Source organism: Trachurus trachurus, assembly GCF_905171665.1.
Source record: "Trachurus trachurus genome assembly, chromosome: 13".
NCBI lineage: Eukaryota > Metazoa > Chordata > Actinopteri > Carangiformes > Carangidae > Trachurus > Trachurus trachurus.
The window spans coordinates 13,532,307-13,555,271 of NC_139892.1; the positions used below are offsets into that span (position 1 = coordinate 13,532,307).

The window sequence follows — 22,965 nt, forward strand, 5'->3', positions numbered from 1 at the left end:
GTAGTAGTAGTAGTAGAAGTAGTGGTTATATTTGTAGTAGTAGTAGTGATATTTGTACCAGTACTGTAGTAGTAGGTAGAGCACTGGAATAATAACGACACTAATATTGAGTCCTCCTGTGGTAAGCCTCATGCGCTTCCTGATGGCGGAATATGGGTATTGCAAAAGTGCCTATAACTGACATCTCTGCATTGTTGGTGAATGAGCAAGTAGCCTACGGTATTTTCAATAATTTAAGGACATTTTAGATCACCCACGTTAATGCATCATCGTGGACCCCTTACAGATACACATTAACACAAAGGCTAGTAAAAAAAAAAAAAAAAAAACAGTTTTTTTTTACATTAACTCATTGAGTGCCAGCATTTTTATAAAATGGTCAGTGCCTTGTGCCAGCGTTTCGGGCATTTTGAGTAATAGTTCAAGACCCACAGAATATTTTGTACTATGACTCTGAAAACACCAAATAGCTCAAAGGAAAGAGGAGACTCTCTATTTAATTAGGGAAAAAACATTTGTTTTGTACTGTCGCGACACGCGCCACCCTGGCAAGTTAAGTTTTACAGTTACGGCTCTAACCAGTCTAGGCTTCAGGGATGACACAGGTGCACAAATTTCTATTGCTGAAAACCTGGAGTTGGTGGATCCGCTGCCATATAGTATAATGTTTGACTGGGGTCATTCCTATCTTCCCACAGCCCTATGTTCCCACAGCTTATGTTCCCACATTTCTAACTTGTTGTCACTGAAAATTAGGCCCTATGTTCCCACAGCCTTTGGTCCCACCATTGGTTAGGTTTAGGCAATGAAGAAAGGAGTTAGTAAAGGGATAGTTCAACATTTTGGCAAATTGGCCCATTGCCATAATCCCTATAGTCATAGCAGTAGGTTCGTTACCTTTATTTGTCGGTGTAAGCTATTTTTAGAACGGAGGAGCGGAGCGGCAGGCTGCTCAGAGCTATGCTATGGAGGCTAAAGGAATTTCTTGGTTTCCCTCATCAAACTCCTCAAATACAAAATCCCCAAACTCCAAAACGCTTTCGTGGACAAGTTGTGACCTGCACAATCACCACGCTATGAGATAAAATGGAACGTTACGAAACGGAGCCGTTTTCGAGGTAAATACAGGGTAAATACAGAGTCTGCTTGCTGAAAAACTGTCCCTGAAACACAACGCGCATCAGCGGTTTTGCATGAATTTACCTCTAAAACAGCCCTGTCTCGTAACGTTCCGTTATTATCTCATAGCGTGGTGATTGTGCAGCTCACAACGTGTCCACGACAGCCTTTTGGAGTTGTTGGGTTGTGTATTTGATGAGTTTGATGAGGGAAACCAAGAAATTCCCTTAGCCTCCATAGCGTAGCCCTGAGCAGCCTGCCGCTGCGCTCCTCCGTTCTAAAAATAGGTTGCACCGACAATTAAAGGTAACGAACCTACTGCTATGACTATAGGGATTATGGCAATGGGCCAATTTGCCAAAATGTTGAACTATCCCTTTAAGTTTAGTAAAAAGACCAGGGGCCTCATTTATCAAAGAGGGTGTAAAACTGCTACTAAATATTGCGTACGGCGAAAAAGACGAAAATGGCGTACACCCTAAATATTTACACCTTTTTCAGATCAATCAAACTGTGCGTACGCACAACTCTCCGCAATAAATCACACAGGACTCAAGAATGGTGCACACGTGAACACCCTCTTACTCCGCCCCCGGAACGCCTATATACAACTATATATGGTCAGCACGTGCATATTTAATTAGCCATGTGCTCTCTGTGGTGCAGCAACTTTTGTGACAACAAAGTGACAACGGAGACAACCGGCGGAGGACGGGGGAAAGAAGCGAACTTCTCCGCTTCTCTGAAAGCAGATACACGGGCAATAAATCAGTCAGAAATAATGATCTTGCATTTTAATAAGCTACAATAAAAACCAAAACCTCCCAAATCTCAACAAAAGGGAGCAGAAAGAAAAAGAATCTTCCTAATCTGCCCCTTTATCCCAGAGAAAATCTTTTTTTTTTTTTTTTTTACACCTAGATGTTAAAACAATGTAGGCTAAATCAACGATAGTTACCATTAGGCTACTTTGCAGGCCTTCCCACTACACAGTTACAGCTCTACTGGACTTGGTTTAGGTCATTTTCCATTACAGAGTCCTTCACAGTTCCTCCTCAGGGCCGTGTTGTCTCACTCTTTATTCTCTCCTCTCGTCAGCTCCAAACTCACGTGCACCTCGTTAACTCAGGTGACAGATTAATAACAGTCTCAGTAGCTGCAGATCAGTGTGCGCTGCTGCCGATGTGTTTTTAAACTTGGATGGTTTGATCCTTGTCGGACGTCACATATAGCCTAATCAAAAAAGCAAAATCCTCAATCCGCTCTGTTTATCAATTAAGATATAGCCTAGTGTTATTATAGAGCGGGTTGGATTGCCAGCATCAACTGTCAACCACTACCACAATTACTTGACAACTTGTCCACCAGAGCGTTTTGGAGTTGTTGGATTGTGTATTTGATGAGTTTGATGAAGGAAACCAAGAAATACCATTAGCCTCCGTAGCGTAGCTCTGAGCAACTCACGGCTCTGCTCCGCCGTTCTAAAAATAGCTTGCACCGACAATTAAAGGTAACGAACCTACTACTATGACTATAGGGATTATGGCAATGGGCCAATTTGCCAAAATGTTGAGCTATCCCTTTAACGTTGGTATTTCCACCACAGTAAAAAAAAAAAATCCTACTGTGCTCTTCTAAATGTACTCCGCTCCTCTCTCCCTCTCACGCTGCAGTTCTCTGACTCAGCAACGGTGTCGCCAATTCCTCCTGTTCCTCAAAAAAGGCGTACGCCAGGGTCAAAATGGGTGTAAATGTCCACACTTTTCCCCGTCAGGTTTTGGTTTGATAAATCCCAAATTTGGCGGAGAAAAGTGCGTACGCACAAAACGGGGGGGAAAAGGGTGTAAAAAAAGGTGTATCAATGATACAATGATAAATGAGGCCCCTGGACTCTAATCTATCTGGCCTGTCTAGCCTCTACCTGGGGCCTCATTTATCATTGTGGATACACCTTTTTTTACGCCATTTTCCCCTCGTTTTGTGCGTACGCACTTTTCTCCGCCAAATTTGGGATCTATCAAGCCAAAACCTGACGGGGAAAAGTGCGGACATTTACACCCATTTTGACCCTGGCGTACGCCTTTTTTGAGGAACAGGAGGAATTGGCGACACCGTTGCTGAGTCAGAGAACTGCAGTGTGAGAGGGAGAGAGGAGCGGAGTACATTTAGAAGAGCACAGTAGGATTTTATGAAGTAATTGTGGTAGTGGTGGACCGTTGATGCTGGCAATCCAACCCGCTCTATAATAACACTAGGCTTTGTGTTAATTGATAAACAGAGCGGATTGAGGATTTTGCTTTTTTGATTAGGCTATGTGTGACGTCCGACAAGGATCAAACCATCCAAGTTTAAAAACACACCGGCAGCAGCGCACACTGATCTGCAGCTTTATTCTGTCACCTGAGTTAACGAGGTGCACGTGTGTTTGGAGCTGACGAGAGGAGAGAATGGAGCTAGACAACGCGGCTCTGAGGAGGAACTGTGAAGGACTCAGCTGTAGCCTAATGGAAAATGACCTAAACCGAGTCCAGTAGAGCTGTAACTGTGTAGTGGAAAGGCCTGCAAAGTAATGGTAACTATCGTCCTGCTTCCTACATTGTTTTAACATCTAGGTAAAAAAAAAAAAAAAAAAAAAAAATTCTGGGATAAACGGGCAGATTACGTAAGATTCTTCTTCTTTCTGCTCCCTTTTGTTGAGATTTGGGAGGTTTTTGTTTTTATTGTAGCTTATTAAAATGCAAGATCATTTTTCTGACTGATTTATTGCCCGTGTATCTGCTTTCAGAGAAGCGGAGAAGTTCCGCTTCTTTCCCCCGTCCTCCGCCGGTTGTCTCCGTTGTCACTTTGTTGTCACAAAAGTTGCTGCACCACAGAGAGCACATGGCTAATTAAATATGCACGTGCTGACCATATATAGTTGTATATAGGCGTTCCGGGGGCGGAGTAAGAGGTGTGTTCACGTGTGCACCATTCTTGAGTCCTGTGTGATTTATTGCGGAGAGTTGTGCGTACGCACAGTTTGATTGATCTGAAAAAGGTGTAAATATTTAGGGTGTACGCCATTTTCGTCTTTTCGCCGTACGCAAATATTTAGTAGCAGTTTTACACCCTCTTTGATAAATGAGGCCCCTGGTCTTTTTACTAAACTTAAAGGGATAGTTCAACATTTTGGCAAATTGGCCCATTGCCATAATCCCTATAGTCATAGCAGTAGGTTCGTTACCTTTAATTGTCGGTGCAACCTATTTTTAGAACGGAGGAGCGCAGCGGCAGGCTGCTCAGGGCTACGCTATGGAGGCTAAGGGAATTTCTTGGTTTCCCTCATCAAACTCATCAAATACACAACCCAACAACTCCAAAAGGCTGTCGTGGACACGTTGTGAGCTGCACAATCACCACGCTATGAGATAATAACGGAACGTTACGAGACAGGGCTGTTTTAGAGGTAAATTCATGCAAAACCGCTGATGCGCGTTGTGTTCAGGGACAGTTTTTCAGCAAGCAGACTCTGTATTTACCCTGTATTTACCTCGAAAACGGCTCCGTTTCGTAACGTTCCATTATTATCTCATAGCGTGGTGATTGTGCAGGTCACAACTTGTCCACGAAAGCGTTTTGGAGTTTGGGGATTTTGTATTTGAGGAGTTTGATGAGGGAAACCAAGAAATTCCTTTAGCCTCCATAGCATAGCTCTGAGCAGCCTGCCGCTCCGCTCCTCCGTTCTAAAAATAGCTTACACCGACAAATAAAGGTAACGAACCTACTGCTATGACTATAGGGATTATGGCAATGGGCCAATTTGCCAAAATGTTGAACTATCCCTTTAACTAACTCCTTTCTTCATTGCCTAAACCTAACCAATGGTGGGACCAAAGGGCTGTGGGAACATAGGGCCTAATTTTCAGTGACAACAAGTTAGAAATGTGGGAACATAAGGCTGTGGGAACATAGGGCTGTGGGAAGATAGGAATGACCCCAGTCAAACATTATACTATATGGCAGCGGATCCCACCAGACTCCAGGTTTTCAGCAATAGAAATTTGTGCACCTGTGTCATCCCTGAAGCCTAGACTGGTTAGAGCCGTAACTGTAAAACTTAACTTGCCAGGGTGGCGCGTGGTCGCGACAGTACAAACAAATGTTTTTTCCCTAATTAAATAGAGAGTCTCCTCTTTCCTTTGAGCTATTTGGTGTTTTCAGAGTCATAGTACAAAATATTCTGTGGGTCTTGAACTATTACTCAAAATGCCCCGAAACGCTGGCACAAGGCACTGACCATTTTATAAAAATGCTGGCACTCAATGAGTTAATGTAAAAAAAAACTGTTTTTTTTTTTTTTTTTTACTAGCCTTTGTGTTAATGTGTATCTGTAAGGGGTCCACGATGATGCTATTAACGTGGGTGATCTAGAAATGTCCTTAAATTATTGAAAATACCGTAGGCTACTTGCTCATTCACCAACAATGCAGAGATGTCAGTTATAGGCACTTTTGCAATACCCATATTCCGCCATCAGGAAGCGCATGAGGCTTACCACAGGAGGACTCAATATTAGTGTCGTTATTATTCCAGTGCTCTACCTACTACTACAGTACTGGTACAAATATCACTACTACTACTACAAATATAACCACTACTTCTACTACTACTACTACTACTACTGGTACAAATATCACTACTACTACTGCTTATATTACAAATCTAACCACTACTTCTACTATTACTACTACTGTACTGGTACAAATATCACTACTGCTACAAATATAACTACTATTTCTACTACTACTACTGCTACTACTAGTTCACATACAGTATCACGACTACTACTACTACTACTCATTTCCTGACAAGTCAAGGAGAGGCAAGTTTATTTGTATAGCCCATTTTTACAGTTTGTCTCAAAGGGCTTTACATGGCATCATAACAACATCCTCACTCTCTGACCATCACATCCACCGAGGAAAAACTCCTTAAAAGGAGGAAAAAAATGGAGAAACCTCAGGGTGAGCAACAGAGGAGGGAACCTTCACCCTGGACGTGCAGATGTGCAACAGATGTTGTATACAGAGAAGAAAAGAAGAAAGGAAGTTTACAACATGGAATATGGAAAAACAGGGAAACGCTTCTGATGGGCAGGCCAAAGTACAAAGTGCAACAAATAATGATGCTTTTGTTTATGTACTACAACTATTACTACCAAAAAAGAATAATTTGTTGTCTTGTTTGTGTGTCATGGCTACAGGTGGAGTAAAATGTACAAATACACAAAACGCAAGGAACAAATACATTGTAATATTCTTCACAATCATACAACCCATCACATTAAAATACAGGAAAATTAATTGACTTACAATGACAGCGCTGAACTTCTTGTCAGCCATCAAGACATCATCATCATCATTATGAAATCTGCTCAGAGTTCAAGTTTTTCATAATATATTATCACCTCTAACATAAACCTCAACCCAAAGCTACAATTAAAAACACAGCAGCAGCAGACCAGCAGATGGTGCTGTTACACCAGGATTACTATGTATATTGTGGGGCATTTGTAATGTAAATATCTTTTATAATTCAATTTTGTGTCCAGCTATTATGTCACAATGAACTTCTAGTTTAAGACAATAGAAAAATAAGTGTTTTTTGTGAGATCAGGGAAGAAATTATAGGCCTACATGTATAAATATTCATCTCTGGAGTTTTTGTGTATATAGACAGATGACTCACTCTGGTACGTAAACAATAAATCACTGAGAAATGGAAAATCAAGGAAGAAGTGAAACCCAAATAACTGCCATAAAAAAATACACATCAGTAATCAGTAATCAGGAATGTTGCTTCAGAGACAACCCACACCTGTTCCCCAGTGTTTAAAAAAAAAATCCAACAGGACCAAATAGGCATAAGCAAGAACATTTCATCCCCCAAACAAATTCTCTTGCAAACTTGTCTCTTAAAAGAAAAATAAAATAAAAGCTCCTATGGTTGTTTTCAAATGTAGTCCACAAATGCGCATACAAATGCTTTACAAATAACGAGCTCTTATTAAGAGCAAATGTTACTAAATGTATCAGTGTGGTATTCTTGATTATGCCTATCAAGCTGTTCCAGGTCCAGTGTCCGAGGCGAGGAGTCTGAGCTCGCTGCAGGAAGTCCAATCACCCTGTTTCAGAAACAACAACAAAACAATAATAAAAAAACAAATTTAATAAATGAAATTGTTCAAAATGCTGAAATATAAAACGTCACCAACAGTTTAGTTTAATACTCACTGTGTTAACCCGTCAGTTGTGATCAATCGTCAGCCGACATCCCTTTAAGTTCATCATTCTTCCTCATCTACAACACAGAGACACACGAAATTCAATATTCAGCACAAACCGTGCTGTTGGGAGCAAAAAAAAAGAAAAAAAAAAAGAAATCTATAAATCCAACCCCATTTATAGCAATAACCATCTATAAATGTCTTCATATCAGTCGTTTCTATAGCATCTACAACTGTAGCTGGATCAGTGTGGCCATGATGCATCTTCAAGATAAGAAAAATGAGACTCACTTTAAACAATCACTTTAAAAATGTAATCTAATCTGCTTTCTTGTTGTTATTGTGTGTTATTCTTAATTATTTTTAATTGTGGACACAACTCCAAAACACTCTGGTGGACAAGTTGTGACCTGCGCATTCACCACGCTATGAGATAATAACGGAACGTTACCAGACAGAGTTGTTTTAGAGGTAAATACATGCAAAACCGCTGATGCACGTTCCCGTCGCAGTCTCTGCATTTCCCTCTAAAACAACTCTGTCTGGTAACGTTCTGTTACAGTAATATCTCATAGCGTGGTGAATGTGCAGGTCACAACTTGTCCACCAGAGCGTTTTGGAGTTGTTGGATTGTGTATTTGATGAGTTTGATGAAGGAAACCAAGAAATACCATTAGCCTCCGTAGCGTAGCTCTGAGCTCACGGCTCTGCTCTGCCGTTCTAAAAATAGCTTGCACCGACAATTAAAGGTAACGAACCTACTACTATGACTATAGGGATTATGGCAATGGGCCAATTTGCCAAAATGTTGAGCTATCCCTTTAACGTTGGTATTTCCACCACAGTAAACTGGACCCTGAATGCTCCACCACTGAATGGACTGTTCTAACGAGCCCATTTAAATGCCGATATCTGATATTCTGAGTAATGAGTCTTTCTTGTTCTAAGCTCGGTCACCTCGTCCAGCTCCTTCTTCGTCTCCTCCTCCATGCGTCGGATGTCCTCCATCGTCAGTTCGATCCATTTGTCAATCCAGCAGAACAGCTGTCGGTGGAAGTGGGTGAACAAACGCTTCTCCATCTGGAAAATGGGTTAATAAAAGAACGGTAAACAGAGGGAGAGGAGAGACAAAAACACAGGCAGACGTACAGGTAGATACAAATGATATGATTTTCTGATAAAAACAAACAATGCATCATTTCACTGCCTGTGCTAAATATCCTTTCCTATGTTATATTAATGTGAAGCACTGCCTTTATTATAATATTTATTACATTATTATTCTATATTCTGGCATTCTTTCCTATAAACTGTAAACCAAGCAAAGCAGATACGAAAATTTATGTTTATTGTTTATTACATGACCACGGATACGTTTGTCTTTCCAGAGTATTAAAATCTTCTGCCCTTGAAAAGCTTAATTTTGTGATAAAGGGTAAATATTACATTTTTATTAAATATATTGATACGTTTTTTGTTATTTCTAAGAGGTGAGAAAATCATAAAAGCCTTCTGGCCTTGATTGTATGATGGAGCTTGGTATTATCTTTTCTGTTCTCCTACTTTGGACCTTGGATTGCTGCTCAAAGATGCCCTTCATAGCATGGCAAATAAAATTAAAAGTCAGAATATATTGGAAAATGTATGTATTAAAATACATTTATTTAAAGAAATAAAAAAAAGAAAAGAATTATATGACATTAAAACTGTACCTTGTGAATGAATCCCTCTATCTTTCCCTGTAGCCCCCGCCACTTGAACTCAGTAGAGACGAGTTTGTAGGCGCACATGTGTGGACAGTCGGGGTTGTTCGCCAGTTCTTTCTGCAAAAACACAGAAACTTTAAAAACACAAGTTTCCTCGAATTCAAATTCACAGGTTCTTTAAAGGAGCGAAGATGAAGGTGGAGGTGAGGGTGAAGGTGTAGTGAGGTGACGCACCTGCCAGTCCGGTCCCAGGGGCCCTCGACCCGTCTTCTCTGATTTAAAGACGGCTGGATCATGTTCTGCTTTGTAGTCCTGAACGTAACCAGGGCAACAATATGAAGCGGCAGTTGTTTTTTTAAATCATTGTTTAAAGCAGAAGTGAGTGATATATTTGTGTTAATATAAGTCTTAAATAGTTATATCTTCCGACAGCAATCACTTACATAGAGTGTTTGGACTGAAACACGGGTCTGTCAGTCCCTCTGCTCTGCTCTGAGCCGAAGAGAAAACATTTATCGTATCCTACAGTTTTTATCCAATGAGGAGAGAGAACGGCATGCAGGGCTGTGTGTGCAGCCAAGGAACGCCGTGAATGTGGTGACGTAGCGACGAGGACTGTTATGGTGCGTTCAAGGAAACTCGTATTTTTCCGACCGTGAAGTGGTACCAGTTCGATCTGGTACGAGTTCACCGGTCGGAAGTTACGAGTGGCCGTTATAGTGACTTTCACCGGTAAAACAGGTCGGAAAAACACGAGTGGGTTGCCTGGAACGCTACAAAGTCGTAAGTTGTGACTTGAAGCTGTAATTTACGATTTCAAAAGCCTGCCTGGAACGCAGCATTAGCGAAAACGACCGGATCACTCACTTCTGCTTTAATAGATTGAAACAGAAAAAAAAACACAAAAAGGTTTCTCTCTCACCTTTGAACTTATGCAGCTTCTGTCAGCGATGTCGATGTTAACGATTTCAGTTTTGTCCCATAAGCTTTTCTCCAGTCCATGAACCTGCAACAAGACCAGGATCAGCTGCTGTCAGACTTCCTGTTTTTCTTCTGGTTCCTCCAGTCAAATCTGGCTCATGTATATTTTATATTTTCTGTTTCTTTTCATTGTTTTTCTATAGTTGTTGTCCAAACACTAAATTTTCATATTTTGTTTTATATCCATTAATATATTCTCATACAAGTTGGTTTCACTGGTACAACAATTGACTGTATCGACAACCACCACTGCTGATACTGCAGTTTTTACTGCTGTATCAGTTGAAGTTTTTTACCTTCATATACCTTTTTGTTTTACTGTTTTCTAGTGTTTCAATGTATAATTTCTTAAATTAGAGCACTAAGTAGAGTTGTACCACTTAGGAGCATCAGTTCTATAACACTATCATTTAGTTATTATTATACTTTGTTTAAAGTGCATCAGCATCATTTCCAGTCATCACGACTTACGTTCTCCTGCTCCCCCATGTCAGGTTTGTGCCACGTCTCGATCTTGATCGTGAACTTCTCTTTCATGTAGGCATTCTGTAACAACAGGAGAGTTGGTCAACATGAATAAATGTCGGCAGCAGAGTGTGTGTCACATTACACACTCTAGTTATGTCAAAGTGTGGAAGCTGATGCACACCTAAAAAATCTTGAAAAACAGGTGCGTTGGAGCATAGGTAGGGAGTGAACAAAGGAAAAAAGGGTCTCCCGCACACTGTCAAGTCACTTGCAAAAGACTTTAATAAAACAAACAACGTTTCGGTCCACAGGACCTTTTTCAAGCAGAGATTTTTTTAAAAAGACATTTCAGGCAAATATATGGCCTACTATGACTAAGATAGCCAATCACAGGCTGGGTCAGTGGGGGGTCCCTGAAGGTCCTACAGCTGTAGTCAACTAGTGGTGATTTGTGCAGCTCCACCCCGGGGGTGTGCCAACAGACACAGTGAGTAGCTGGATAGGTAGTGAGCCTGTAAAGTTAATTTCACCTCAGGCAGACATATATGTGAGTGAGAGCTCACATGTGTGTCTCTCTATAACAGCAGGGACACCCACAAATATATATCAACACAATAGTAGGCAAAGAGCAATTTACAAACAGAAGAAAAACAAACACTACAATGTATATACTATACCAAGAGAAATATATATTTTTCATTTTAAACAAAAAAAATGTTATGCACTGTTATGTTTTTTGTTTAAAATGAAAAATATATATTTCTCTTGGTATAGTATATACATTGTAGTGTTTGTTTTTCTTCTGTTTGTAAATTGCTCTTTGCCTACTATTGTGTTGATATATATTTGTGGGTGTCCCTGCTGTTATAGAGAGACACACATGTGAGCTCTCACTCACATATATGTCTGCCTGAGGTGAAATTAACTTTACAGGCTCACTACCTATCCAGCTACTCTCTGTGTCTGTTGGCACACCCCCGGGGTGGAGCTGCACAAATCACCACTAGTTGACTACAGCTGTAGGACCTTCAGGGACCCCCCACTGACCCAGCCTGTGATTGGCTATCTTAGTCATAGTAGGCCATATATTTGCCTGAAATGTCTTTAAAAAAAAATCTCTGCTTGAAAAAGGTCCTGTGGACCGAAACGTTGTTTGTTTTATTAAAGTCTTTTGCAAGTGACTTGACAGTGTGCGGGAGACCCTTTTTTCCTTTGTTCACACTCTAGTTATGGAAATAAACTCTACTCACCGTTAGGACTGAATCAGAGGAAAAGATGGATGGTGATGGAGGGAGGGCGGATGGGAAAAGAGAAGGAAAAAGAAAGTTTAAGAAACTATCCAATTCTCAGAACACAACACACACTGTAACACAACACAACATACACTCTAACACAACACAAGACACACACTGTAACACAGCACACAGGCGGAGAGCTGGACTCACTGGTTTTGCAGTAAGGATATGCGTTCCAGGCTTTCTCATGAACCTCCAGAGCTCCACTAGGAGCCAACGCACGGACGATACCAGGAACTTTACTGCAGACACACAAACACACATTTTTTTTTAAAGTATATTTTTTGGCTTTTCATGGGCGGGTGCTCTACCAACTGAGCTATACACCGCCCCACAAACACACATTAATGTAGTCACACAGACACACACATTTATAAAAATGAAAAATGCTGATTCTTGTTAACATTGTTGTTGTTGTGTTTCTTTGACAGCATTTTAGGGTCACTGAAGGTAAAAAAAAAACAAAAAGAAAAGAAAACAACAAAAAAATAAAAAATGTTACATTTTCAGGTTTAAATTCAGGATATTCAAGTTAAAGTTGCAAATTCACATGAAACAACAAATCACTTTGGGAGAAGGAACAAAAAATTAAACAAAATTACGAGATAAAAACTTGCAAATTTATGTAAAAAAAAAAAAACATTCACAAATTGTCGCAAATCTGCAAGAAAAATAACTCAAAAGTTTATGAGAAAAAAAACTCAGAAATCAACAAAAATGTGTTTGTTTTTTTCTTAACCCTCCTGTTGTCCCTCTGGGTCAAATTGACCCAATCTGTTCCCTTCTTCCATCCTCCCTTCTTTCCACAATCCCTTTTCCCTTCCTTCTTCCCTCCCTTCTTCTTCCTTCCTTGAATGAATCTGTTCCCTCCCTCCCCCCATCTTTCTTTCCTTCTTTTTTCCTTTCCTTCTTTCCACAATCCTTTTTCCCTTCCTTCCTTCCTTCCTTCCTTCTTCTTCCTTCCTTGAACGAATCTGTTCCCTCCCCCCATCTTTCTTTCCTTCCTTCCTTCCTTCCTTCCTTCCTTCCTTCCTTCCTTCCTTCCTTCCTTCCTTCCTTCCTTCCTTCCTTCCCTTCGTCCTTAATTCTTCCTTCCTTTTTGACCCAATTGACCCAATCTCTTCCCTCCCTCTTTCTATCTTTCCTTCCCTTTTCCCTTCCTTCTTTCTGCATCTTTCCCTTTGTCCTTCCTTCCTTCCTTCCTTCCCTTTTTCCTTGACCCAGGAGGACAACAGGAGGGTTAAATCAAAGAAGGAAACACGTCTCTACATTTCTCGAGGCTGGAGGAGCAACAGTCACCACCAGATCTGTTTGGGGTTGTTTCCATCTCCAGACGGCGGTTTAGTATTTCCCGGTCTCACCTCTGCAGGTGGTAGATCTTGTGTGTGTACTGTCCCTTCTGTCCGTCCTGCTCGTACGGCTCGTTCACCAGCACCTCCACTCCTTCTCCTCCGCCCGTCTCGCTCTTACTGGCCTCTGCCACAGCGTAGAGCTGGCCCACCTGGTACTGGAGAGGGAAGCAGGAAACAGGAAACAGCACGGTTAATTATTGTTGATGAATTTAGTCAACTTTCTGAATCATGTTGAACATTTCCCTCCCTGGATGAAGATACCTTCTCGTTAGCGACAGCTTATTTATATATGTTTTCACCGTTAGCATCTATCAGGTCATTGATTTCGTTAAAGGGGACATATGATGGAAATATCACTTTTTGAAGGCTCTTTAACATATATTTGGGTGTTTGTCTTGACTTCCAGCCCCCAAATGTGAGAATTGACAAAAAATATCTGTAATTTTCAGGCTCCCTAGGTTGAAATCCACGTGATTTTACGAGCTGTTCCCTCAGTTGTCTTCCAGTGATGTAACTAGGATTCAAATTTGCATAATACCACCCCTACCTGGGACCGGTAGAAGGGACGGGGAAAGCAGTGGTTCATTTGCATTTAAAGGGACAGGCACTGAAACCGGCCGTTCTGAACTGTTTTGAGAGGATGAAAAGAGCTGTGATGTTTGATCCTTGGGGTATTTTGACCGACGCATGTCACAGACATGTCTTTAAGTAACTATTTTAATTTGTGGAAAAGGGGGCATAATATGTCTACTTTAAATCTCCCAAAACCTCTGTGTTTGCAGCAGCTTCCTCTGCTGCCCCCTAGTGGTTCAAACCAAGAAGGTAAGTACCAGTAGCTGAACTTTATTACCCCCAAGGGGCAATTTGTGTTACAGCCAGCAGTCTTAAAAATACATAAACAAGAAACCATATACACACAAATATACACAGTAGTAGGGGAGGAAATGTCACATGATGCTGTTGAGAAATAGAGTAGACGCAGGGACAAATTCATTCTTAACTCTATTTCCCTGTTGTTCTTGTTGTTAGGGTCCGGGCAGCGCAGCTGACAGGACACTATTGTATTCCTAGGAATTCTTCTTCTTCTTCTTTCTTTCTTTCTTTCTTTCTTTCTTTCTTTCTTTCTTTCTTTCTTTCTTTCTTTCTTTCTTCTTCCAAGGAAGTCATACTTCCCATGGGCGAAAACTCACCAAACTTTGCACAAAGGTTCAGTCCCATGCCAGATTCACTCAACTCCAAGGACATGTGCCCCCCGGGGGCACAATAAGCGTTTAAATTTAAAAACTTTAAAAATTCCTACCAAACCAACGGTAGATGCTACAGTGTTGAAACTTCACCACAATGTAGCCTCAATACTGCTGAAACTTTTGTCCACTTAAACTTATTACAAATTATGAAGTCCATCACTCTGTTTTTTTCAATAACTGTAAAACTTTTAAAATGTATCTCCTCCCACAATTTTTGCTCAATTGACACCAAACTTGCTACAGAGCATCTCCAGACTGTCCTCCACAAAACTTGTTTCTCGGATTTTTGATTAAGCAAAAATTGAGCCTACAGTGCATGAACACGTTTGACTGTAAACACTACTGTAAACATATACCATCAAATTCTTGCTAAATACATTTTCAATCTTCCTGAAAAAAATTGACAATATTCCGGAGTCATGGTTGATGAAGTTTGGCAAATATCAGAATTTTATCTCAAAAACTGAATTTTTGAGAACATTTTGAATTCTGCTCTCATGGGAACAACTGCAGCCAATGTGAGAGTGGAATTTATAAACATCATATTTTCTCTTATGAAGCAAAACACTTATCATTAAAAACAAATCACCAACATTTCCATGCTGTCAAGATGCAATTTATGTATTATCAGATTTTTGTTTAGATGACTGAATTTCAGAAATTTTGACCATTTCATCACAACAGCTGCCCGGGCACTGGCTCACCTGAGTGGATAAATGAAGCTACACAGCAGGTCTCACTACCAGCCAATTAGCTCAGCGAGTTAGGAGCTGGTTCTTCGAGGCAGAGATTGTGAGTTCGAGACCCAGCAAGGGTGATGATGATGATGACAGATCAAAATGTCAGATGTCCTCAACACGAAACACAAGACAATTGTCCTAATGGTGGCATCACAGCATGCCTCTAAATTTAAAAATCCAAATAGCTTGGACTGGACCATGTGCGAAGGCTCCTAACATCTTAGATTCATAGTAGATGTTTGACTAATACATATCATTATTTTACCTCAAAAACTGATTTTTCTTTTTACTGTGGTTTCAAATCTGCCTACACGACAGTGAATGGCTTACTCAATTTGTGAAGCCACTGTTGAAATGCCACTTGTCAATTAGCTCAGTGTGATAGACCACGGTCTTTGGTTCCAGAGGTTGCGGGTTCAATCCTCAACTGATGCAAATTGAACATTATAAGGTCAACTGTCCTGTCTTCCTATTCTCCTGTTTGTTGCTCAGAATTTGCCAAAATTAGCCCGGACCCGACCCATTGCTGCGCAGCAGCTATAATTATGTTTGTTTTTGCGCTGGTTTATGTTCATGTTTTTATTTTTGTTGTATGGAAAATCTCAGTAGGCTATAGATACTGAACAGAAAAATATATGGCATGAAGTTATTTCATCTACCTTAAAAAACTGAATGTTCATCACAAATTAACAATGAAAAAATTGTGTTTTTTGCACATCAAAACTGTAGTGTTTTATATTACTGGTAAGATATGAATGATTTTTTTTTCATGATATACAAAAACAGACATGCAGGGCTCCAGACTCCACATTTCTTTTTCATCCAGTGTTTTCAGTGTTTTAAAAAATCAAGCAAATTTACTGGTTGTACATGCGCAAGTAGATGAAAAATGTACTTGCACTCTCTAAAATTTTAGGGGCACATGTAATGACAAATAAAATCTCTGCTTGTTGCCAATAAAATACATGATTTATAACCCCTGAATGAACTCTTATTTTTCTTAAAAACAGTTCAGCAGCTTTAACATTAGGCAAGGCAATTTTATTTGTATAGCCCATTTTTACAAACAGTTTGTCTCAGGGGGCTTTACATGGCATCATAACAACATCCTCTGCCCTTAGCCCCTCACATCCACTGCGGAAAAACTCCAGGAAACCCTTTTAACAGGGAAAAAGATCTGAGAAACATTAGCTCCATATCTGTTAAACTACTGTGTAAGTGGCCAAAGACAGAAACACAGAGTGATTCCCTGTGTCATCGTCTCATGTGAACGACCCTGAGTTAACTATTCCCCTTTATCCCAGACTCAGACTTCAGCACTGAGAAACCTGCAGACTAAGCTTTTTTCTCTACTCTTTCCCTCCGCTCTCTTCCTCTTCCTCTTCTTCTTCTTCTTCTTCTTCTTCTCCCCCTCTCAGTTCAAACTCTTCCTGACTCAGGGAAAAGTGTTGTGACACTGGAAACAGTGACTCACATCACTGACTCACACTCACACTCTATGACACAGAAGTCGTGCCTGTCCCCTGTTATTTAACAGTTTAGTCTGGAGAATTGGTTTTGTTTTATTTTATTTAGGTTCAGATGGACAGATATGTCGTATCTGCACTGAGCCAAACCCTGTTGTCCCCGGAGACGCTGCAGCAGCGAGCGCTACAGGCCCGGCCGTAACTCATTTTGGTCACTGCTGCGGATGCTGTGAGCAGGAAGTCAGGAATGTGGCTGGTCGTGTCCAACCAGTCGCAGCAGCACAGATCTTAAACTCTGAAGGTTCGACGGCACAAAGACGCAAAAACAGGCTGAACCTGATGGGAGGTGGTCCACACACACACACGCACGCGCACGCGCACGCGCACGCACACACACACACACACACACACACACACGGTCTTACGATGAGGTGTGGAGTCTGACTGAGCGTTTTATTTATCTATAATTAGAAAACAAAGGGTGAATAACCGCCGACGTGATGTGGTCGCCCCGGGCAACGGCAGCAACAACAAGTGTCTGTCTAGTGTGTAAACTTGTGTGAAACCGATTCCCTCCTCCAGACGAAGGATGTTCAAACCACAAATATTACAATGAAATGAGTGTTTAGTGTCACAGCAGTAACATCTAGCTGGAAAATGTGTTAAATCAATCAGGGCTGGATCAATACTGAGTCTTGACACCGATACTGTGACTTTAACGACACTGATCTACACCAATTTGATCAAATCCATTATTTAAAAAAATAAAATAAATTTAAAATGACAATTTTAGTTTTTACTTTGCTTTTATTTTGAAGTTTAACCACACTCAAACATATTTGTGAACATAGCAGCATCTTGGTCTGAGCATGCTGTGTTCTGATTGGCTGACAGACACTGATGAGATTCACTCATTTATTCATAAATACATTGTTCAATTCTTAACATTGATTTAGTCGGTCCAACTGAAACTAACATCTATTTCTACCTCCTATTGATGTAATGATTTATTTTTTCTTGATGTCATACAGTAACAACTAAGGAGTTGATGATCACATTGCATTGTGGGAATTGTTGGATCTCATACTGAAGAATAAAAGTCGCAAAGTGCAAAAAAACCTGATTTTGATCATTGTTTCTTATTAGTCCCATAACTTTATGGAAACACAAAACTAAATCAGTTTGATCGATTAATGATTTTGTCATTACGTAAATGTCAGAAAGTAATAAATGTTAACTGTTACATATTATGTTTATCACCAGGGAAGACTTAGAAAAACAAACAAATATCGTCAATTAGGTAAAGTTTTTGTCATTTTTGCCTTAAATGTGACTTAGTTCAACATTTCTGGGTGATAGACTTTCTGATCTTTTGTTTTGTTTGTTTTAGTTTTTTGCCACGTTTCAGACGAAGTTCACTACACCACTGTTTGGGAGGTTATTATGTTTCTAAAGAAATGCTATTTCATTTGAATGTTCTATCTCAGGCAGATGTGACAGTTGTTTTCTAATTAACTTGAATTTTAAGGCGTTTAATTTCTACATTTTAAACATACTGTACATGAGTAGTTGTACATCAGTTGAACACTATAATTTCTCATGCTTACATCATAAACCTGCTGTTTTGACATCCTGTGTGTCTGAACAGCTGTTGCCTAAATGCACAGATTACAGACGTCTGACCTGTTTCTCAGGTTTAATCCAGCTCCACTCGTTCTTACACTGAGTTACTCAACTAACAGAAAAACTTTTTACATTGAGACGGATCAGAGAGGAAAAAACCCGTCGTTCAGCAAACTGTGATTAGGTGGCTAAGGCTTAGTGCAACACCGGCTGCTGCTCTGAGTGAAGCAACAGTCACAAACAAAGAGCACAGTGTTGTATATGGGACATTAGGACCAATCATAGAGTGAGTCAGTGGCTGTTTGGTAGAATACGTATAATAATAATGATCATAATAATTAAAACACTGATGATTCAGCCATAAATCTAAGAGAAAGTGAAGAGACCGAATGTGCTTTTGTGATAACAACACAGTGTTGTAGATTAAATGCAGCTAGATAAGTTCTGCAGCTGATACGAAGCTGCAGCTATAGAGTGTTTGAACTACTAGGACAAGCACATACTGTACTGAGCTGCAGTCACTTCACTGTAGTATGTGTAAAATCCTTTCATGGACTCTGAGAGCAGACGTGCAGCGATATGTGAAAAATGTTGACCAGCAACGTTCCTGTGAAGAAGCTGCTGTCACAGTAAATATTTTCAAAATTTTATTATCGAACATCAGCCAAAAACGAGAAAATAGTTTTAAATAGATTTTTTTTTTAGATAAAATGTTTCAGATTAGTTTGCACCTTTATTGTATGCAACCAAAACTAAGACAAATAACGTTCAGAAACCTCAAAGATCTCACTGCATTTGGCATAAAAAATATGATAACATAGTGACGTGACGGCGCCATTTGAGTGGCGGTGTAGCTTTCAAAATAAGCGTGTGTAAATCACGTGTCCAGAAAAATAGTGACGTAAGAGGAATTCGTATCAACGTGCGTCAACTTTGTCAGCCCTTATTTACATATGCCAAACATTTTTTTTAACCTATGTCTCCATTTTTCCTTCATTTTTCTTTAATTTGTTATTCCATTGTTGTACTTAGTGAACCATCTACATAGTCTTTCTCTTGTTCTTTGCACAAATACACACAGTCAAATTCCTTAAGTGGACTCAACTTGGCAATAAAAGCTGTTCTGATTCATATTCTGGTGTAAATGCTCTTGAATTGTTTGATAAATCTGTGTTTTTGTGTGAGAAGTACAGCTGTGACTCTATGTTTTCGTTCGTACAAATCCCAGTGACATTTAATGTCTTCATTCGACCACAGAGATCATTTCGCAACTGTGTTGTGATTGCAGACGACCGAAATGTTATGACATCACCTTTTAAACAGCGGACCACTTCAGAGGTCGATTGATTGACCGGTTGTCTGATTCATCATCTGAACCAATAGGACATTTTATTAACAATCGTTATCAGAAGCATAAGTTTTGGCTCTGATAGTGTCTGGTGACTGTGAGACACCATTACCACTATCAACCAACCAATCAGTCAATCAATCAATTGCTTGTACTAGGATGTGTTTGTTAAACTAGGTTACTGTGTGATGATAAAGTGTTTGCATGTGTAACTTACATGCACTTGATAGGAGGAGAAGCAGACTTCATTTCATTGTGATTTAAATACAATGACAACACAGGGTTTCTATTCTACCTCTACTGAAACAAACAGGATGTTAGAGTCAAGTGAAGTCAGATCAAACCTCAGGTCTCTAGAAACTGAAACGATCCGGTAATACAAACGTCTGCAGGGGATGATCGGATCCACTACAGTCAAACCTCTCTTCTCTCTACCTGTTTCCTCTGTGATGTAACTAGAAATGTTGTTCAACGCCAACTATCATCAGCTGTCCCTGCTAACGCTAAAGTAAAGTAAGTAAAAAGTCCTTACCTCCTCCACGGAGACGGGCAGGACGATTCGGCTGCAAAACAAAGACAGAGAGAGAGAGAGAGAACAAGGAGGGTTAGGATATAGAGTCAGCAATTAAAAACAGAAAACACAATGTTCAGCGACAGTTCAGCTGCTCATCTATGAGCTTGTTGTCGGATAGGTAAACAAACAAACCAGCCTTCTGATTATTACATAACAAAAACACATGTGCAGTTAAAGGAACATATTGTTTAATCAAGTTAAAAAGTGATTCTAGATTAAGGATTTAAAGAAATAGTTTAATATTTTAGGAAAGTATGACACTCACTCATGTCTGTATCAATGGTGAGCTTAGCTTAGTTTAGCATAATGGCTGGAATAAGGACGAAACTGACTCAATCCAAAGTCAATAAAACCTCCACTTTGATTTCATCTGATGGTTAATTATGTTTGACCATAATTTTATTCTCCCTGGCTCTGAAAACACAACTTTATGACCATATGAAGCGGAGGACAAACTGTTTTGTTGTTTGCACATTAACGCATTAAGAGTGTGGGTTTGATTTGAACACCTGTACGACCCTACAGTACATCTGACACATAAACACAAATATCACATAAAAAAAAACACATAAAATTTTGCAGTATGTTGTTGTAATGTAGTGAATCTGCAGAACCAGGCCGGTCCAAACATGGCCGACACGACGCTTCAGCAAGATGCTCATTAAAACGACGGATGTAGCATTAGCAGTGAAGCCAACACGTGTTGCTCCTGTGCAAAACAACATAACGACTCTGTTTGACCCGTGATATTTAATGATGTTTTAACAACCACTGGGAAGTAGCTGAGGCTCTTTAGTTCTCTGCTGGTGTCACTGTCGTAGGAACCTGAAGAGAAGAGGAACTAATAAAGGTCTGAAACTGTGGACCGAACAACAAGACTGTCAGCTACTGGTGGAAACCCTACATGTGAATGTGTGTGTGTGTGTGTCCTTTGTGTGTGTCTTTTGTGTGTCCATCTCATCTCTTGTGTGCGTTGATACAATAGCCAATTAATTGCCACCTGTTCCCGGTCCAGCAGGGGCCTGAATATTTCATGAGAACAGATCACAGAGTGGAAGAGGAGCCCTCCTCCCCCTCCTCTTCCTCCTCCTCCTCCTCCAACGAGCATGAACTTCATGGATCTACAACAACTGTGTGTTACCTCCTTCAGCTTTGTGATTTAACATGGCCCAGCCTTTTTTTTTTTTCATGCACTTTGTACCACGGTCATATGACAGCCAGCCTCTGGAAGATGTTCCGGCAATGATATGCATATGACAGGACAGTCATAAACGTGGTTTAAAGAGGGTAGAAATAAAAAATGACTTCCTTTTTTTGAAACTTTTTGAGTCAAATTGTGATTTCTTGTAGGCTATCTAGAAGCAAGTAAAACTGGTTTATCCACCAAAGTTCAAACACTCAAGACTCATTTATTTATTAATTCATCATTAAAAACCTTGTGCAGTGCAAATTAATATATTGTTAATGACTCTTGGAAGTTTTAGCTGCTATAAATACCTCATAGTCAGTGGAAATTAAACCTGGGGACTTGCTTTGGCTGCAGCCTCAGTTTTTCCTCGTCATACCTAATTATAGTGTCATGTCTAGTAAACCCTTCACGTTTTAGTTGAGTTAACGTTGTTAGCGCTATTTTAAATATAAAAGGTTGTATTCCTCAGAGCCGAAGTGATCCTTGTTGTCATGGAGATAGGAAAATAATTCACTTTAAGTTATTAAGGATGTGGGTTTGTTAAAAAGCCACATAAAGATTGAATTGTAAGAGTTTGGGAAGGATCCTCAGGAAGCAGCTCCATAAAGAGTCAGCAGGTTAAAAAAAACCACACACAGTGAGATGATAAAAACACACATTTTAAATCAATAAAAGTGGATTAATTTCTATTGTAGTTAATAATTTGACACAGGTCTGATAAGGTATAGGCAGCGACAGTGGAAGTATCCGTCCCTGTTCCCTGTCCGATAGAAACCAGAGGAGCTGCGACGCTTTTTATTTTTTATAAATAAAGTTGTAATACTCACTACTCTTTGATCAGCATGTTGATCGCTCCTCCGTCCGAAACGTTGGAAAAACACCGGGAAAAGTTCAACTAAGCGAGCGCAGCCGTTCATTCACCGCCCGCAGCTCCTCACACACCTCGACTTCTTCTTCCTGGAAGAGAAAAGAAAAGAGGAGCGTAGAGAAGGGGCGGCGACACGGGAGGAGGAGGCACACTCGCACGCACACATACACGCACGCACACACACTCACCTGTGTGTAGTTTCAGGTAACCTCATGAGACGTTCAGGTGCGGTCGGTCAGGCGATGATCGGGCTGATACTGATGTTTCACTGACAGAAAGTAATAAGTAGGCTATTATGTGTCAGCTGCTGCGCCGCAAGGACAGTGAACAGCTCTCCTTGTCTGCCCATAGGGTGGAGTACCACTGCTGCTGAATCATTTGTATGTGTGTGTGTGTGTGTGTGTGTGTGTGTGTGTGTGTGTGTGTGTGTGTGTGTGTGTGTGTGTGTGTGTGTGTGTGTGTGTGTGTGTGTGTGTGTGCGTGCATGTCAACGCCCGAGTGTGGTCAGACCAGTAGAGGGAGAAACCGTCGGCGCTGGCTCGACCAGTTTCTTGGAGACGACTCAGTTTGTTTCCACTCAGGATGTTTCACTGTGATTAACACAACACTGAGGAAACTGTGTGGTCGATGTTACTCAACAGTTTGTCTCTATGTGATTTAAAATGTGTATAAATTTTATAGATTATTTAAAGTGGGTTTTGAAAATCTGAGAACACCTTTATTT

The 22,965-nt window shown here is 40.3% G+C and overlaps 1 protein-coding gene across 1 annotated transcript; it reads right to left on the bottom strand.

Annotated features, from left to right (window-relative positions):
• Positions 1–6,013: 6,013 nt before the first annotated feature.
• LOC310996223 (phosphatidylinositol transfer protein alpha isoform-like) lies at positions 6,014–22,334 on the bottom strand. The gene is made up of 11 exons (XM_083985606.1): positions 22,201–22,334; positions 20,143–20,173; positions 13,196–13,341; positions 11,965–12,076; positions 10,543–10,617; positions 10,013–10,096; positions 9,325–9,402; positions 9,097–9,207; positions 8,342–8,464; positions 7,392–7,458; positions 6,014–7,282 (listed from the first exon to the last, which is right to left on the bottom strand). The coding sequence occupies exons 1-10, from the start codon at positions 22,215–22,217 to the stop codon at positions 7,414–7,416; spliced, it is 822 nt and encodes a 273-aa protein (XP_083841732.1). The 5' UTR covers positions 22,218–22,334; the 3' UTR covers positions 6,014–7,282; positions 7,392–7,413.
• Positions 22,335–22,965: the final 631 nt, after the last annotated feature.

Excerpts from the sequence above, each read along its gene's own strand:
- LOC310996223 (XM_083985606.1), bottom strand. Across the intron at positions 12,077-13,195 it reads AAGATCTACCACCTGCAGAG|TAAAGTTCCTGGTATCGTCC; the intron begins GTGAGACCGGGA and ends GTGTGTCTGCAG. Across the intron at positions 7,459-8,341 it reads CGAAGAAGGAGCTGGACGAG|ATGAGGAAGAATGATGAACT; the intron begins GTGACCGAGCTT and ends TCTGTGTTGTAG.